Source organism: Vulpes lagopus, chromosome 1 (assembly GCF_018345385.1).
Source record: "Vulpes lagopus strain Blue_001 chromosome 1, ASM1834538v1, whole genome shotgun sequence".
Lineage (NCBI taxonomy): Eukaryota > Metazoa > Chordata > Mammalia > Carnivora > Canidae > Vulpes > Vulpes lagopus.
This window is the reverse complement of record NC_054824.1, coordinates 4327765-4346694: the sequence shown is the minus strand read 5'-3', so window position 1 is coordinate 4346694 and position 18930 is coordinate 4327765. Positions and strand designations below refer to the sequence as shown.

Genomic DNA, 18930 nt, shown 5'->3' with positions numbered 1-18930 from the left:
CTACCTTAGAATCAGAAGATCCCTCCTGATTTTGCAACGCCAGAGGGCAGATAGACTTCTTCTGGGACAATACGCACTTTGATAGCCTATATCCAGGGAAACTATGGTTCTATTCTTGCCAATCTGCTGATAGTAAAGCAAGGCCCTGGATTAAATAATCCTCCGGCTCTAGGGGTCAATGGCTCTCCCTGGTCATGCCAGGCCTACCTGGACATTTTTCACAGCCCTTCCAGGAGCTACACCTCCCAAATAAATAGGACCCTTGATGTTCCAGGCAGCTCCAGTAGGAGGAAGACTCTCTTCTAGGACTCGAAGGCCATCAATGATCAGTCGGCCGCTGCTCTTCTCCCGAATAAATATCACCTGGATGGAGAGAAGGACAACAGCACCTGTCAGGTGCATCCCAAGATTTGGGGGAAGGCTCAGTTGCCTCCTCTTCTAACTTTGCTACTGTAGGACTGTGGGAAATCTGCAGAAATTCTTTAAAAAAACCTGGTCTTTTCTCTGAAAGTCAAGGGTTTGTTTTTTTTCCTTTAAAGCTTGACTTAAAGCTACAGGCTTAATTTCTGACTATAGCTTGTATGTATTTAGTAGAGTCGTCAATGAAGCTCTTACCAGCTGGCCCACCCACTTGGTTTCTCCGTCTCCTACATTTATGGTAATTGATCGTAATGCATCTTACACTTCTTACTGTTTTCATTGCATAACACTGATTTGCTTCGATATTTAGATATTCTCCCTACGGTATCTTATCTTCCTAACAGATTTACTTTTCACTTTGTATCTTCCATAGCTTAGCCTGTAAAAGACACTCAGCAATTGCTGCTGAAATTTAGAGACTTCCAGGCAGTGGGAAAACAAGCAGAAATTTGTTGAAAATCAAACTTCAGGTTAGGTTTGCCATTGGTCCTTTGGTGAAAATTAAGTACGCTAAAAAAAATTACACTCAGCCTGTATCTCTTTTTAAATAATATGCTTCAAGATTTTTTTTATAAGGAATTAAAAAAAAATTTCAAAATTGAGCTCCGAGTTTTAAAATGGGTATTTTGAGAGAGACCAACAGTGGGCATTAATGTCAGTTCATTTGACAACGATGAATATTTGCTGGTAATAATATTCCTCTGCCTTCAACTCACATCATGCCACACTCCATCATTGTATTTCTCTTGGCTTCTAATCTTTAGTTTCTTGTGGCCAACATTAAACATGAAAACCAGGCGGCCGTGGGCTAAGAATAGAGTCATGAAGTCATTCTCTTCTTGATCGGAGACATAGAAAATCATCCCATGGGAGGAGCGAGTTTTCAGACGAATGGAGAACTGAGATCTGGTAAATGAAAAGAAAAAGCTTACTATCTGTAAAATGAGACTCAAGGTGGTCTCTAGTTTCCCACAGCAACACAGTGTAAGGAAAGATGAGTAGCCATTCCATGAATCCCAAGCAGCATCACTTCTAATTATACCTTAGTGTGATTAATGAATATTGGGAAAGGGCGACTAATTCAAAAATCTAAATCTTTCCCTACTTCTTTATACAGCAGGGCTACATTCCACATTCAAGGAAGCATTGTTTCACGTAACGTGTCTTGCCTTGAAAATAGGGTTGCATTTAGTTTGTTCATGGGGATAACATACTAGTCAGTAATTAATGTGCATATAGAAATCGGCATAGAGAAAGTATGATTTGTGTGCTATCTAAACTACAGATTCAGTATTCCTGTCTTTCCCAGGAAAAATTAATCCGTGGATATCACAGGTTAAAAAGAGCCACCAGAATGTGTAGGAATTAAACAAAACCTTCTAGACATTTAGCTCCAGGCCCTATAGATAAGATACATTTATTAGGCTGATTTCCAGTTTGATTTAATTCTAAATTCTTCCTAATGAATACAAAATACTGATACTGCCCATTAGGCAAATAGCAAATTCAAAGGCGTTAGAGGTTACTTACTGAATGCACCGCCTCTATGAATGTTTGAAAGATATGAGACCAATATAAGAATATTTGGGTGCTCACACTATAAAAAGAAATCCTCAAAAGTGCCAAGTAACCTGGAGATTTGTGGAATACTGGGAAGAAGGGCTGGGCTTTACGGACAGCTGGAGCACTAGCAGACAGGGAAGTGGGTTTGGGATCTTCAGTGTCTTTCCTTATTAACCTTCCAGCAGTTCAGAGGCACCCCCATTCTAGATATGAAAGCAATTTATATGGGAGAAGGAAGGTAATGCCAAGGTTCGATGACGAGTCATATGAAATGGGTCCCATGTGCCTTTCTTTGATTGGCTTTCCTTTTTGATGAATGCAGCAAACTCCTAGGAGAATGCGGTTTTATCCCTCTTACTTTGGGGAAGAAAGTCACAGAGGACGTAATGTATCGGAAAGGAAGGATCCTGCACCATGTAGCACTTATTCTGTTAATAAAATAATAGGATTAAGTGGTACAGAGAGGAAAGATCATAGGAAAACGATGGCAGATAGAGGATAAGGATGAAGTCCAGCCACGGCATAAAGTTTCTGGAAGGATAGCGTGTTACTTTACTTTTCACCAAAATCTCTTTTTAGGTGTTCAAACTCCTGGCGGCTGTTGGCGGTCCCTCCATACTGATAGGCGTGCTCTATGGCCCTAGGACTGTTGGAAAGGTGGCAGTAAGCATCTCTTGGAGCATTCCCCTCTGGGAACTTGAGGCCTGCAGGGTCCCCAGAAGGTGCATCTTTACTTTTCTCTCCCTGTAAGAATAGGAAATAAATCATAGTAAGGGATGAACCTGACATACTAGTAGCGGAAGTTCATTTGTGATTTCTTTATCAGTAATCAATAAAAATAAAATATAGTGAAAGTGTTCATTATTTGCGCATTTTCCATTCACAAAATATTAGGGCCCTCTCTTTCCTTAGGCAAACGACAGCAGGAGCTTTGTAGCACTAAGAACAATACATGACAACAACGCAGTATCTTAACAAATCCAAAATTCTAGTCTGTGATAGTAAAGCAGAGCTAACCTGAAGCCGCAGACATAACCGCTCTATCATTTCAATTAAATGCACATCTTAGCCAATGGTGAAAAATGGAAATATTGACAAATAAAATAACCTTGAGGGAATCCGTCGATAAAACCCTCCTATCTTAGACAACAATATTTCTTCAACACACAAAAGTTAACATACTGAGTAACGTCTTCAAAATATTTAAGAATATTTTTGGTGATAAGATAGCTAGTAAGCTTCTATGTGACGGGACATAGAACAACACTTAAAAATTACTTTGCGCTCCTAAAATTGCACTGCTGATTTTAAAATTTAGAGCTGTGAGACTACAGGCTAACATTTAGTGGTTATCTAGTGTTAATTTTGGAAGCAATGTTAAACTAAATGCAAATAAGTCTGATCATCTAAACATTCATTTATCCAAGCAAATGTTTACTGAATACCTAATAGGCAGAAATGATGTGGAAGGAAATGAGTATTTCTGCGTGCCCCCCACGGGCCATGTGTGGTGGGGGAGGAGAAAGGTGAGGGAGAAATAGTTGTGGTATTTTTTTTTTTTTCTTAAGGAAATGAAAATTGATTTGGAAAAACAGGCAGTTAAATAGCGAATTGGGAGACAGGCTGTCGCCGGATAGAAATGACCTTAGATGACTTGCTAGGAGGATGAGGTTTTGTTTTGCAGGAGGGTGGGGATGAGAGATTGGCTGAGGGGTTGAGGACCATCCCCAACTCGAGGGGGGCTCCTCCTCCTTCCCCTTGCCATGGAGAGGATCTCACTGTTTCTCAGTCAGCGTGTCCACTAGCAACGCGGACCGACCACGGGGGTCAGCGAAGCTCAGGGCTGCTGGAGCGGCCCTGCCTTTCTCTGCTTCCATGTGGGAATCCGTAGGCTGGGATCTGTCTCCTGTCTGCTGCAGGAGGGGAGAGATTCTGGTATTGGTATATTTCCATATGGTGACCAAACACTCTAAACTCTCTGTGGATATAAGCCCTGAATATCAATAATAATAATAATAATAATAATAATAAATGAGTTATCATGTAATGAGTCCCATATAACACAGAGACTCCGTTTACTCTGCTAGAGTAGCTGTGTGCGTGGGTTTCTGAACCTCACCAGACTCTGAATTTCCCACTGTAATTTTTTTCTCTGAGCATCTGTTTCAATTCAGTACATTTCTTCAGTTTCACATAAGAGCCAAACTAGTTGAGCTGCTTAAGCACAAGAGGGCCGTGTGTTATAAGGATATGGGAGTATCTTACGCGGTCCAGGGGATGTTAGGATAATATAGTGGGGCGCTGCTAGGGGCAAGAATCAGGAATTGGAAAGCTAGGAAGAATCAAGGCACTCCTTTTCCAAATGTTTTTGGTATCTCAGCTCTGTTTTTCTCAGACTGTTTGCTTTCATTTTTCTTTCCCTGCAGGAGAGCTTTCTGCCTTTTCCTCTTTCTTACAAAGCAGCTTGCTTTCTCCGTGCACGATTAATGCAGAGCTCTTAGGTTTACATGTTTTCCGTTTGATGACCAGACTAGACTCGTGTCTTTGGGTTCTCAGTTTCTAAGGCAGGGAATCTCATAGCCCAGCTTAGTTCACATGATCTACCCTGGTCCAAATATCTATAACCAGGTGGATGAGGTCACCTGCCTAAAATATGGGGCTTACCCTGTGTGTAGGGAATCAACTCTCAGAAAAGGGAGTGCTTGGCTGGGTACTCCAGAATGATGTCTATTATAACACGTAACATTTTCATTATCACACTAAACATCACATGAGAAACTATGTTCTCATTTAAATTTAAAAACGTAAAAATTATGAAGAAATTTCAGGTTGGAACATAGGTGGTAAGACAGGTATTCTGATGTACTCATCGGGGACTATAAGTCAGTGTTCCTTTTTTGGCAAGTAGTTTGCCTTGAACCCGGTAAGTCTACCTCTAGGAATATTTTGTAAAGATTTATTCAGCAATGCAATCAAAGATTAACGTACAATGATCTTCACCCAGGAAGGGAGGAAACTGGAAAGCACTGAAAGTCTCTTAATAGTTAAATAAAATATAATCTACCCATAAAATGGAGTATTAGGAAACCACTGTGAAAGGAAACGATTATAAGCCCAAATTGCTTTGAATCAGCCTCGATAAAAATTGAAAACAGAGGCCACACGTTTTCCTGGGTAGCTCTTTAAGAAGCTATTGATACAAGGGTAAATACGAGAGAAGATTAGCAAACATTTGACATTCTAATTGCCAAGAAATATAAGTGAAATCCATAGTGATTCTGTTATTATGAAGTTGAATTTCGAAGACTTTTTTTTACAAGAAGGGCTAAGAGGTTTCCTATAATATCGAAAAGTTTGTGTTAATAGTTCCAAGGGCTGTTGACTGCACCCTTGACAGTATGAATATTTGTTAGGAAACTACGTTTGATAGACAGCTTCAAATAGAAAACTGTCTTCATTTAAAGGGGTAAAGTGAAAAAAAAATAAAGGGGTAAAGTGTGTGCCGTGGGTGCATCTTCCTCCTCAGCCTCTGACATTAACCAGCTGCGAGTGATCCACTGACCTGCGCTCAAGTGTCAGCTGAAAAACTTCAGGTTAAACCTTTTAGCATCAATATGAGAAGCTGACAGTAAGATTTTACCATAATTTCAGAGTCTCCTCCGAAAAAATCCTTTATAACATCCTCTAGGAAAAGCCTTCATAAAAGTCACATGCAGTGATCTCGCCGCCTGAATCACTTAAATCTTTCTGCCTGAATCACGTGACATTCAGAAAAGGATCCTGAAAAACCCTAGATTTAGATTACACGGAGATAAAATTAATTCCGCTAACACTGATAAGTGCGAACAGAGGGGTTGCAAGGAGGTCCTCAAACGGGGTCCCTCTAAGCTGAAATACACAGGGAAGCGCTCCAGAGAGGAGGGCCGGGGAGGCCAGAAGCTGGGGGGATCACTTCCTCTCGCTGGTGGTTCACAAGTCGCCTTGGAGGCAGATCGGGCCTTCCTCTGAAGATGCCCAGCCGCCCTCACGGCCCAGGAGATGCGATTAAAACCGCGATGAAACGTGTGTCTGTTCGCAGGAGCGCAATTCAGCGCGGCCTCAATATCGCAGCCCTAGTCCATGCCCCAGATCAACCCTGCCTGTGAGCCCTTGGAGTGAAGGTCAACGAAGGAAGGGAAACGGGGGGGGGGGGGGGGGGGGGGGGGGGGGGGGAGTAGATCAGAAACTCTAGTAGCTTTTGATTTGTATTTCCCTGATGGCCAGTGACGCGGAGCATTTTCTCATGTGTGTGTGTTGGCCACGTCTATGTCTTCCTCTGTGAGATTTCTGTTCACATCTTTTGCCCATTTCATGATTGGATTGTTTGTTTCTTTGGTGTTGAGTTTAAGAAGTTCTTTATAGATCTTGGAAACTAGCCCTTTATCGGATCTCACCTCACCCCAGTGAGAATGGGGAAAATTAACAAGGCAGGAAACCACGAATGTTGGAGAGGATGCGAAGAAAGGGGGACCCTCCTGCACTGTTGGTGGGAATGTGAACTGGTGCAGCCACTCTGGAAAACTGTGTGGAGGTTCCTCAAAGAGTTAAAAATAGACCTGCCCTACGACCCAGCAATTGCACTGCTGGGGATTTACCCCAAAGATACAGATGCAGGGAAACACCAGGACACCTGCACCCCGATGTTTCTAGCAGCAATGTCCACAGTAGCCAAACTGTGGAAGGAGCCTCGGTGTCCATCGAAAGATGATGGATAAAGAAGCTGTGGTCGGGATCCCTGGGTGGCGCAGTGGTTTGGCGCTTGCCTTTGACCCAGGGCGCGATCCTGGAGACCCGGGATCGAATCCCACATCAGGCTCCCGGTGCATGGAGCCTGCTTCTCCCTCTGCCTATGTCTCTGCCTCTCTCTCTCTCTCTCTCTCTGTGACTATCATAAATAAATAAAAAAAAATTATAAAAAAAAAAAAAAAAGAAGCTGTGGTCTATGTATACAATGGAATATTCCTCAGCCGTTAGAAATGACAAATACCCACAATTTGCTTCGACGTGGATGGAACTGGAGGGTATGATGGTGAGTGAAATAAGCCAATTGGAGAAGGACAAACATTATATGGTCTCATTCATTTGGGGTATATAAAAAATAGTGAAAGGGAATAAAGGGGAAAGGAGAAAAAATGGGTGGGAAATATCAGAAAGGGAGACAGAACATGAGAGACTCCTAACTCTGGGAAACGAACTGGGGGTGGTGGTAGAAGAGGAGGTGGGCGGGGGGTGGGGGTGACTGGGTGGTGGGCACTGAGGGGGGCACTTGGCGGGATGAGCACTGGGTGTTATTCTATATGTTGGCAAATTGAACACAAATAAAAAATAAATTTATAAAGAAAAAAAAACTCTAGTAGCTTCCATGAGGGTGACGGAAGCCTGAGATCTTACACAAAAGCAAATGATACTGGGAATGACAATACAGTACCAGATAACACGCATCATGGGCACAAATGGTTAGGGATGGAGCAGTTTTAGCGACTGCAATGAAAAGCAGTGGGTCGTGCAGAGTAAAAGCTGATTCAAACGGTTTCTCTGGGAGCAAAGCTCCACAGATCAAAGCTGACAAAGCAGCAGGTCAGAGGCTACCAGGATCCCCCCTCCGTGTGCACACACAGTCGCAACCTGAAGTCGGTCGCCTAAAGCACGGCGTCTAGCGTGGAGAGCACGGCTACGAGGGCGGCGGGGAATCTGGCACGGCGTCATCGTTTACCTTCTTATTCTGGCTTGCTTTAGGCTTTGAGGAATTTTTCCCTTTTTTGTAGAGAAGGAACAACGGCGAAGACTCGATGGGACACTCATAAAGAGAGGTGTGGACCTTCTCCGAATACCGCTGGAAATCTTCGACCTCCACATCTCTATCCAACCTATGCAACAACAGGGGGAGGGGAGACCCCTTAGGATGTTGTTCAGAACTACATGATGGAAACCACGGAAGTGAAAGAATTTGGCAACTGAGATGTGTGTGCGTGTGTGCGGGTGATGGGTCTTTACCTATCAACCACTACCTTCATCTGAGCCCTTGTCACGACCCTTGAACAATCCGTGGATAATTTTGCCTGGCACCAGCACATCCTGACAGATGAACATCTTTGCCCTCCCCACGCTCTGGATGATTGGTGCCACCTCTGTGTCATGCATTAAGTTTCTCCCCCGCTTTGTTCTTGTACTCAGGGAGCCCTTCCTGTCTTCGTGAAGGACCCGGAGTAATGGCTTTGTTTGAAGTGATGCATCAAATTAATAAGACTCCCTTCACCCTCTCACAAGGGTTTGGGTACGTTGCTCTGCTCCACCATGAATGATAAGGACAGAGATAAGGTCCCTGATACCCACAGCCACTGTATGCCAGGTGCCTTACGCACATTTTCTCATCCAATCGTCGTAACGAGGGGGCAGGCACTATTATCCTCTGCATTTTGGCAGAGAAGAAACAAAGGCTGACTTAGCCAAGGGCAGACAAATTTATTTATTTATTTACTTATTTATTTTTAGGGGCAGACAAATTCAAAGGCAAGAAACCTACAGGCAAACCCAAGTATGTCTAGTTGCTCCAGCACGTGCAAACTTTTAATGACCACCCTCTATTGCTTCTCATACGTTTCGTAGTTCTCAATATTTATATGAAAATAAATATTTTCATTATGGACTTGATTTTTTTTAGCCGATCATGCAGACTTATGAATAATAAAAATATCATACCTGGTGAAGTAGGCATTACTTATACAGCCAGTGAAGTTAGCATACTGGGGACTGATGGGGGAGCCGCCAAAGTAAAACTTCTTTTCACCTGCTTGGGTCTGTTCTCCTTTCCCTTTGGTCGGGTTCTTACTCCCAAGTCTGCTTTTATCTACTATCAGTTCATATCTGCAAAGGAAAAGAGCTTCTTTACACACCACACTGCTACCATTTTACCTGCAGTTCCATTCTAGGCTGCAGGTTTTCTCATGGAACTGAAACGGTGACAATTTGGTGTTGAAAAGATAGTAATTTGCCAGACTCTTCATGAAGTCCAGGATAAAACAGGCGAATATTTTGATATGCGGAAAAGACTCCCCAAACCCCTAAAAGCAAGAAGCTCAGATGTTTAGTTACCAGCATTTGTGTGTGTGTGTGTGTGTGTGTGTGTAAAAAACAACATAATTCATGGTGATTATTTAATCACATTTGGGGAGCCTGTTTTTGTTGTAAAGCACATTGACTGGTTTTGAGTGTAATTGGAAATGGAGTCTAGAAAGGCCTATTAACGTGTTTGTTTTGTAACAGGAGGGCTCCACAGACGCTGCCTGCAACAGAGATTTAATTCTTATTCCAGAAAGCTTTCTTCTCAATAAAAAAGAAATTCGGTATCACCTATTTAAAAAAATTAAAGTCAGAGCTGTTAAAATATGGCCAGAAATGTAGAGCTCTCAATTGCTTCATTAAAATCTAAATGAAACCGATGTGTGCGGGTCTCCTCCTAGGTGCCAAACACCGCACTCCACGCAGTAAGTACGACATGGAGGCACTTCCCTCAAGAAGGTTTGTGGTTTTATTCGAAAAAAACCCTTTCTATTCCTGTTAAGCAATTATACAGTGATTCATTTGGCATGTCTTGATCTTAAAAAGAAGTTGCTATTAATTAAAATTAAAATTAATAGGAACTTCTTTTTAAAAGAATGTAAGGTATTTCCTCTATCATTTTTTTTTTTAAACACTGGGAAAGCAATAGCGTGGCCTACTACTTGTCGTGGTCGTGTAGCAGGGTCGTGCCTTCCAAACAGAGCCGGCTGGTGGGAGGAAGTGAGGTGAGGCGAGGAGCTGTACCTTGCGGGTGAGACAGAGGTAATGACCAGGTGGGACAGCCCATCATTGTACTGCTTGTCTGCCGACTGCACCTTGATGCCCTTTACGTCCAGGACCACGGTGCCGTTATCCAGAGAAATGGAGAACACGTCAGCCTGCAGTGCAAGCACAGGCATTAATGTCGGGAGGCCAGGGACCCAAAGGAGGACACGGTTTCCGCTTTCCCCGAATGGCATTGCTTAAAGGACCACCCCACGTGCGGGCAGTTTGCTTGTAAAAGAGCATCTATGAAAACAACGACAGTGCATTGCTTATTAGGCACCTTTCAACGGAGAAAGAAACCCTCTGCTGAACTGAGGGTTTCTGGTGACTTTGTCAGGCTGAGAGTTGTCTGTCGCAGGGTTAGTGCTTTCCCTGACCCGGGCCCTGCTAGTCTGCAGCCCCCCTCCTGGAAAGGCAAGATTTGAATCTCGAGTCGGGGATGTAGCTAGAGCACCAGGCAAGGGTTAATTTGCCAATCTGGCTTTTTAAGAGTTTTACTTTATCTGTAGAAGTGGGAGAGAAATAGAAGAAGAGCAGAAGTCAACGTTTCTTTTTCTGAATTTGCTAATTGATTGCTTAAAATACTGGCAGATTCCCTAAAAAAAAAAAATACTGGCAGATTGACAGCCTTGCTTCTCATCCCTTCTATGGGCACTATGACTCGACAGTTGAGGGCATGGCCCCCAACATGACCACTTCTTGGGGACCACAGGTGTTACCTAACCATGGGAATCTGAGGCAGGTTTGCTGGTGGATGTCCTACAATGTGCTTTGGGTAAATTCTCACTGTTGCTACTGATTTAAATTCAGTATAAATGTGACAAATACAAGGAAATAAGTATGAACAGTGAAAAGCTGCTTTTATAAATTATATTATGACCTGCTCTATCAGTGTATATATTGGTGATAACCTTTTCAGAGATTGGGTCTTGGGGTCACCAAATCTCCGGATATCTTGTTTTATTTTTGAAATAATATATCTTCGGAAGGTTGAGTTCACGTGTTTCATAGCCAGTCCGAGAACAGAGAAGTATGTTCCTTTTACTATTTTACAAATTAAATCACATGTGTGTTTCTATATATACACAGAGTCCTTAATACTGTTTGTGCTATGGACCCCTTTGGCAGTTAGGTGATATACACAGGCCCCTTCAAAGATAACATTTTAAAATTCTCAAACAAAATATCTAGGGATACAAAGGAAACCAATTATATTGAGATACAGTTTCAAAATATTAAAATAATAAATCTGTGATCTAGTAATTAGGTACTTCTTTATTAAAGCGTCAAATTGTAAAATCTCTCAGCAGATCTAATAACTACTGTCATTTTAAAGGAGCAATGAGCAAAAATGGTATTTTGAGATTTCCGTGACAACTATTATGTGAAATGAAATATATTTGTGGTTAATGATATAGTAACAGGTTCTGCAAATATTTCTGATTTGTTGCCGACATTTGTAATTGAAGAAAATGCTAAATTTTAGTTTGAGAAAATAAAATAAAATAAAAATCTTAGGGCCCCTGGGTGGCTCAGCAGTTGAGCATCTGCCTTTGGCTCAGGGTGTGACCTGGGATCCTGGGATCGAGTCCTGCATCGGGCTCCCTGCATGGAGCCTGCTTCTCCCTCTGCCTGGGTCTCTGCCTCTCTGTGTGTCTCTCATAAATAAATAAATAAAATCTTTAAAGAAAAATCTTAATTTTTTCTGACCTAGGTCCATGGACACACCAAATTTTCTTCATGAAGTCCTCAGGGGTGGGTCTATGAATCCTAGGTTCAGAACTTCTGATATGCAATGTACGCAATTATAAAGTGGATGCAATGAGGCCTTCTGCAGTGTGTTCATGTGAGTCAAAATTAATCTGAAGCAAAAATCACTTTTCAGATGCTTAAAGAGTAGTTTCAATAGACAAAAATGATCATCACAAAAAATTTCCCATAGGGAAAAACAAGTACTTACCCCTGAAGCATAATAGAATAGCAACCCATTTGGCTGTAACGTTCGGAAATTAAAACCTCCTTCAAAGCCATCGAAGAAAGATATTTTCTGAACTGAAGCAATGAAACTCTGTCCATTGAAATATGCTCTGCGAGATATCTGCGTGGCAAAGAAAAAAAAAGTGTGTTTAGTGTTTGTGATAATTATCATATGCTTCAAATACCAATTTCTCACACATCAAAACCCTGTCTACTGGTTTCTATAATAAAGAGTTTATGTTTTAACTTCTGGTTTATACTGGAATTCAGGCATGTTAACTTTTCCTTCTGGGTGCCTCTACCCGATGGGGTTTTAACTTCTTCACTTCCTCCACCCTGAGTGAGGAAAAAGCTCACACGGCTTCTCTGGGCTTTGGACGTCCCCCGCCCCCTGCCCTTGAAACCCGAAGCACATGGACAAGTCACAGCGGAAGCCCCACGCACCTTTCCAGCTTAACCATTCTCCTTTCTGCTGGTGGCGGAAAAAGGAGCCCAAGGTATACCTGGGATCACAGAGAAGCTGAAAACAGCTTTTCCAGTTTTTAAGAATGAGAAGTTTCATGGCTATTTATTGTGTGTGTGTGTGTGTGTGTGTGTGTCTATTTATTAAAAAGCTTTTGATTGACTAGTACTTACAAGAGAGTCTTCTGGGCATCCATAACCAACCCCCAGAGTTTCCGTCTGCTCCAATAAATTGAAATCTTTCTTTTGGAACTGGAAACCCTTCATGCATCCTCTGAAGTTGATATCTAGGGGAAGATGTGCTCTGAGGGTCCTGGAAAAGAAAATTAGTCTTCAGTAATATTGTCATGGTGAGGAGGAGGATGTTGCCCTGCATCTGTGGGATATGAAGTTTGATTTTATATATTGTCATTTTTAGTAGCTTTGTAATTATTCATATTCTCATGCTTCCTTTCATAAGCACATGCAGTGTCTAATCTTTGCCTGTAGAACAGCTTTATGCCACATCGAGCCAATTTGTTTACTTCTTTATAGTTTCCAAGATGCTTTAACTTACATTAGCTCATTTTATGTTTATAAAAATTCCGTGAGATGGAAGGAAAAGCTATTATTTCCCTTTTACAGATGATTGATTAATAGGTTGAACCACAAGGAACTGATGCATTTTAACAAATGGTCAACTTTTGGCAACTTCACACGGTTTAATCTATAAAATGAAACTAAGAAGCATCAAGTTTTGTTTGTTTTTTATTTTTGTTTTTTTAATGTCACAAGTTGTAGGCTAGGAGTTGAACCCAGGTGTTTAGTCTTCCATTAGTCCATTCCCAAGTGGGTTGAAGTCACGAACTCATCTTCTTGGCTTTTTTGGGAGACACTATAATTGACTAAGGCCCGAGAAATGTCCAGGTGAATGTTGAGCTTTTGGATTAATAGGAAAGTAAGAACCCATTTTTGAGATTGGGGGGAAATTTTGATTAATATTGTAATTCTAGTACCTGTCATTATGCCTAGTATCTAGGAGGTGCCCAGGAGCATATTATTAAATATGGAATGACTATGAAATTAATTTTGATAAAATTACAATGGCTTCAATGTATTTTAAATGAACAGTGGCCAGACTAAGGAGTAACAGTCTCACTATATTCTGTTCCATCAAAATCACAGCTAGGGGACGATGCTGACTAACAGACTGGGGTTATATAATGACAACCATAATGGTTAAAGGTCCCATGTGGCACTGTTGAAGGAGCTAAGAGGGTATCTAATGGAAAAGAAGCTTGAGGTTGGGGCCTCATCCCAGACCAACTAGAATTTCTGGAGAGTGGTTATGGGCAATGGTGTTTATAAAAGTTCTCCAGGTTTTTCTAAGGAGAACCAGGGTTGAGAATGACCAGACTGGAACATCCTAAAAGTTGCCTCTCAGTTTCAAGGGTGTCTGATGCTATGACTTGATCGTAATAAGAGAGTTAAAATTTTAAATACAGGAGAATAAAATTGTAATGACACCTAATTCACAACCCCTTGGATAGGCTTAAAAATTTTTGTGCCCTCAGATGCTATTTGAAAGTTCAAAGAAGTTTAAATTAAGACTGAAAAGTAAAGGGACACAATGCTTCATTTTCACACAGTACACATGCTCCATCTTTCCTCTTGCAGGTAAGAAATGCCGTATTGGACTATGTTCTAAGATTAATACGACAATTAAAGAAACCTGTAGATCTCATCTAGGAGATGCTAATTTAAGGAGGTCATGAGGGTGCATGAGGGTGCACGTAGCCAGTGGGAGTGCCTTCATGCCTTCAAACTTTTACTAGACCTCTCCTGGATGTTGAATATTCAGCCCCGTACATCATCAGGAACAACAGCCACCTAACAACAAGAAAAGTGTACCTGGATTGTAAAATTTCTGGGGGAGCCCCTCCAATGTATATGTCTGTAAAAGGTATTTTCATCTTTTCATTGTCCATGCTCTTGACATGTCGTCTGTCAACCACCAAAATCATTTTCTTGTCATTGTGGTAAATGACTGAGATCTAGGAGACATAATATATAGTGAGTCTTGATATTGTGTAATAATCAACTTTTTGAAGATGACAATATATTTTAATTACTCAGGTTATAACAGCTGAGCCCCTGTGTTCTTGGGCTTGTTTGTTCACAAAATGGGGAATAGATTTTCCTTTCTTACAGACATGGAAACTCACACTTAAAGTAGCCAGAAGCTCACATTTTCTGGAGAAGGATTTTCATGTGGAGAGGGAGCTAGACCAAACAATATTTATATATTTTTTTTAATCATGAGACGAGTTGTTTTCATTTGCTCCTTTGGGGGGATTCAGGAAAAAATGATAAACAGGGACTTTGGGGATCCGGACTGTACGTTACCTGGTGTCACTGTTTTAGTGACACACTGAAAAGTTTTAATGAATCTGCAAAAATGCTAGTCAGAGATATAGTTAAGATACTCTTCCATTGTAAACCATCCTCATGGAGGCGAGGGACTTTGAACTGCAAAGAGAAGTAAAGCCTCCTACTCTCTGCATTTTGGTTCAACTTAAAAGATAGGCCTTTTATACATTTTACTAATTGTAGATTCACAGTAGTTGTTAATGAAAATAGATGAAGTATATTGTCAGTATAGTGTACAACTGTTTCAAAGTCAAAGAGGATTCCTTACAGACTCTCTGTATAAGGAAATCTGCATTAGTATCTTCTAGGGTCCAGATAAATGGTTTACAAGGAAATTCTCTATTTGCTTACTATCTACTCTTTGTACATTTAGTAGTGCTCAAAGGATACATTTAAAAATGGCTGTGTATCCACACTCTGGCATTTTCAACAAATGTGCAAGAGAGTCCTACGGAGTGCCATTGTAATCGGGCAGGCGTCTTCTGGTCAATGAAGCAATTAAAATGAATCTTTCAGTGACTCTTTTATTAGAAAATATCAATATGACAAAAACATTCATTCTTTTAAAGCAAATGTTATCCTGGAGTTGAGTAGATGGGACCCTGCGTTGCTTTTTAGAGGTGAAGGTGTTCAGTCTAATTACTTTCCCATCTATGTCACTTGACCATCTGATTAGATCAATAGATCAAAGTACAAGTAAAACAAAACCAAAGCACACAAATTGCAATGATTTGTACCTCATGGTATTTTGCATCATTAATTTGAGCTCTCTTCGATGTGTCCTCAAGATGCACAGGGCCATTGCTAAATCCAAAGTCATAGAACACATGTAGGTAACCGTTGCGCATTTCCAAGCTGAAAAACATACTCTGTGGAGAGAAAGAAGAAGCTATAAGATACAAACATCTGCCATCATGAAAGTGCAGATTTAGCTGAATTTGATTTTAGCTGTATTCTTTATTCTTGAAACTGAAGACTAAGGAAGCCTCATGAAGTTCTTATTATAAAATTAAAATCACAACTCCATGCATATCAGCAGTTACGCCTTACATTAAGATACCAAAGAGTTAAGACTTATACACAACTTAACACAACTATCTTCTGTTTCTTAATTTATGAATTAATGAAATTTTAAGTTTACCTGATTGACCTTTTAAAAATCTTGAAAACTTCTGAATATCCTAACAGGCTAACAGATATGATTGCATTTTAAGAGGAAGATTGGCAATCCTGAAAAATAATTCCATAGTTTTTTTGGAAGAACCTTAAAGAATTATCAGCAAATATGGGTATAAGAAAAAAGGACGTTTCTGTATTATTTACGGACAGTGGGTTTACATAGATAAACATGAATCGATTATGCACTTGAGCCATATGATGTTTGAGAATCAAAATAATTCTGTAGCACTCAAGTAATTTACTGGCCAGGCTTGCTTGTTTTTGAAGATAGTTTACAGACAGAATTGAATGGATTTGAAAAATAAGGATTGTGGTAAAGTTCCTACTTATCAGAAGTGATCTCTTGAGCGGGGTCTGTATACTCCTGAGATATGGAAAACAATCCCTTAAGGGGAAGAAAGAAAATATTTCAACTTCCATTTATACTAATTTTAAAACTCTAAAATAGAGGGAAAAAATTAACTTTTAGTATTTAATACATGGAGTGAGCTGAGCCTTCATTTTATCCTTTGGACAGATTTTCATGGGCTTCTCATGATATGTGAGGCCTTGAGGGCAGAGTTTCACGCTTGGAGGCTGGTGGTGGCCCCTCACCCACTTCTTTGCTTTAAGCCCTGTTGTAGTTTATTGCAGGTTACGTGTGTCAGGTTACCTGGATTTACACGTGAGAAGACTTAATAGAATATTTAAAATGATTTTTCTATTGAGATGCAATGATGTGAAAATATTTTTGAGACACTGATGTTTGCAGATTACTTCTTGCAAATGACTAAAAATGCTGTCAGGTTTAAAGAGGGTTGGTTACACATTTTCTTTCTTAAATGGGTTATTGTAAATTTGTTGGCCTTCATTTGTGATGACAAATGTCTTTCAGTACTGTGAAGTTTACCGGTTATTTAAAAAAATATATTGGCTGCCTTTAGTTTTGTTGTTTGTTTCCACTGTGCAGAAGCTTTTTATTTTGATGTAGTCCCAATAGTCTATTTTAGCTTTTTTCTCCTTGTCTCAGGAGACACATCTAGAAATATGTTGCTATGGCCAACGTCAGAGACATCACTGCCTGTGCTCTCTTCTAGCATTTTTATGGTTTCGGGTTTCACATTTAGGTCTTTAGCTCATTCTGGGTTTATTTTTGTGTATGGTGTGAGAATGTGGTCCAGTTTCATTCTCTTACATGTTGCTGTCCAGTTTTCCTACCGTTTGTTGAAGAGACTGTCTTTTCCCCATTGTATATTCATTTTTCCCTTGTTGAAGACGAATGGACTATACAGTTGTGAGTTTATTTCTGGGTTTACTATTCTGTTCCATTGATCTTTGTGTCTATTTTTCTGCCAGCACCATACAGTTTGGATGACTACGGCTTTGTAATATAACTTGCACTGGAATTGTGATCCCTCCAGTTTTGATTTTCTTTTTCAAGATTGCTTTGGCTATTCAGGGTCTTTTATGGTTCCATACAAATATTAGGATTGTTTGTTCTAGTTCTGTGAAAAATGTTGCTGGCATTTTGATAGCTATCACATTAAATCTGTGAACTGCTTTGAGTAGTGCAGCCGTTTTAACAATATTTGGTTTTCTATGAGCATGGAATATCTTCCTATTTCTTGATGTCATCTTCAATTTCTTTCATCAATATTTTATAGTTCTCAGAGTACAGACCTTTTGCCTTTTGGTTAAGTTTATTTCTAGATATTTTATTATTCTTGGTGCAATTGTAGGTGAGATCTTTTCCTTGATATCTCTTTCTGCTGCTTCATTATTAGTGCATAGGAATGCAACAGATTTCTGAAGGGAAAGTAACCTTTTTGAAGAAAGCTGTCCTCTGGAGAGATGGTTTTTAGAAAACACATTTGTAAAATTTTCTATTGCTAAATGAATTTGTTGATGAAAATCATGTGTATACCTATGAAGACTCTCATATCTGCGCTACTAGAATAATTTTGGAAAAAAATTTCTAACCTGTTTAAAAATCTTTCAAATGAAGATTTTGATGGTCTTGAGCTCTTTTGTTGAAGTTTACAAAATGATATGTATCTGATTAGCTAGCTAGAACTGACATCAGGAAACATGGAAATGTACCAGCCAAATTCAAATACAACTTTTACCAATTAGTGAAGGACACTGAAAAATGGTATCAAGATTCAGTGAGCATAGCCAATAATACACATTTTACATTTTTATTTTTAAGGTACCTTATTCAGTTTTGACAGCCAATAAAAGTTAGTATGGAAATCAACTGGACTTTGGACAAGACTTTTTTGTTTGTTTGTTTGTTTTAGGACAAGACTATTGTATCACTGTATCCCAAGGAGTTAATGAGACTTTCAAATATACATAAGCATATTTAATTATATTGTTCTTGCTAACACTGCTATTAATATTTGTGCCATCAACAAATTGAAAAGAGCTTTATTTCATCTTTATTTTAAAGTTGTATTTATTTTATTCAATATTTTATCTTTATACAAATTGCCTTTTATTCCTAGTTTTGAATACTATATCTCTAATAACATTATTATTATTTTTTAAAGATTTATTTATTTATTCATGACAGACACAGAGAGAGAGAGAGAGAGAGAGAGAGAGGCAGAGACACAGGCAGAGGGAGAAGCAGGCTCCATGCAGGGAACCTGACGTGGGACTCGATCCCGGGTCTCCAGGATCACACCCTGGGCCGAAGGTGGCGCTAAACCGCTGGGCAACCAGGGCTGCCTTAATAAGATGATTATTAATAACCATTAATAAAATGCATCATTACTTTACATTTTTATGTATATTATTAATAAAGAAATGCATATATTTATAGTAAGCATGCTAATTTTTTTTTTTTTTACTGATAAAGGCATATGATATGATGTGAAAGTGCTAAATTTCTGCAGACACATTACCCACCTAGATCTTGGTGCTGATTTTCTGCAAAATTCCCTAGTCTATTAAAGGGGATTATGTTTAATATGCATCCCAAAATGCATTTCAGGGCTGCTTTTACTTCTTGCTGCATCACTTCCCTAAAGAAAGAGAAATCTAATTTTGCTTTCTAAACTCAGTTTTAGTTTA

At 39.9% G+C, this 18930-nt stretch overlaps 1 protein-coding gene across 2 annotated transcripts in view; it reads right to left on the bottom strand.

The window, feature by feature from the left end:
* LAMA4 (laminin subunit alpha 4) overlaps window positions 1–18930 on the bottom strand; it is a 143256-nt gene that overhangs the window by 10153 nt on the left and 114173 nt on the right. For both annotated transcript variants that reach the window (XM_041764306.1, XM_041764296.1), the window contains exons 24-33: window positions 15432–15563; window positions 14176–14318; window positions 12460–12598; window positions 11807–11944; window positions 9826–9959; window positions 8722–8886; window positions 7736–7889; window positions 2540–2727; window positions 1137–1326; window positions 208–363 (exon numbers count right to left, since the gene is read on the bottom strand). In XM_041764306.1, coding sequence (XP_041620240.1) covers window positions 208–363; window positions 1137–1326; window positions 2540–2727; window positions 7736–7889; window positions 8722–8886; window positions 9826–9959; window positions 11807–11944; window positions 12460–12598; window positions 14176–14318; window positions 15432–15563 — 1539 coding nt within the window. The remainder of the gene's footprint in view (window positions 1–207; window positions 364–1136; window positions 1327–2539; window positions 2728–7735; window positions 7890–8721; window positions 8887–9825; window positions 9960–11806; window positions 11945–12459; window positions 12599–14175; window positions 14319–15431; window positions 15564–18930) is intronic.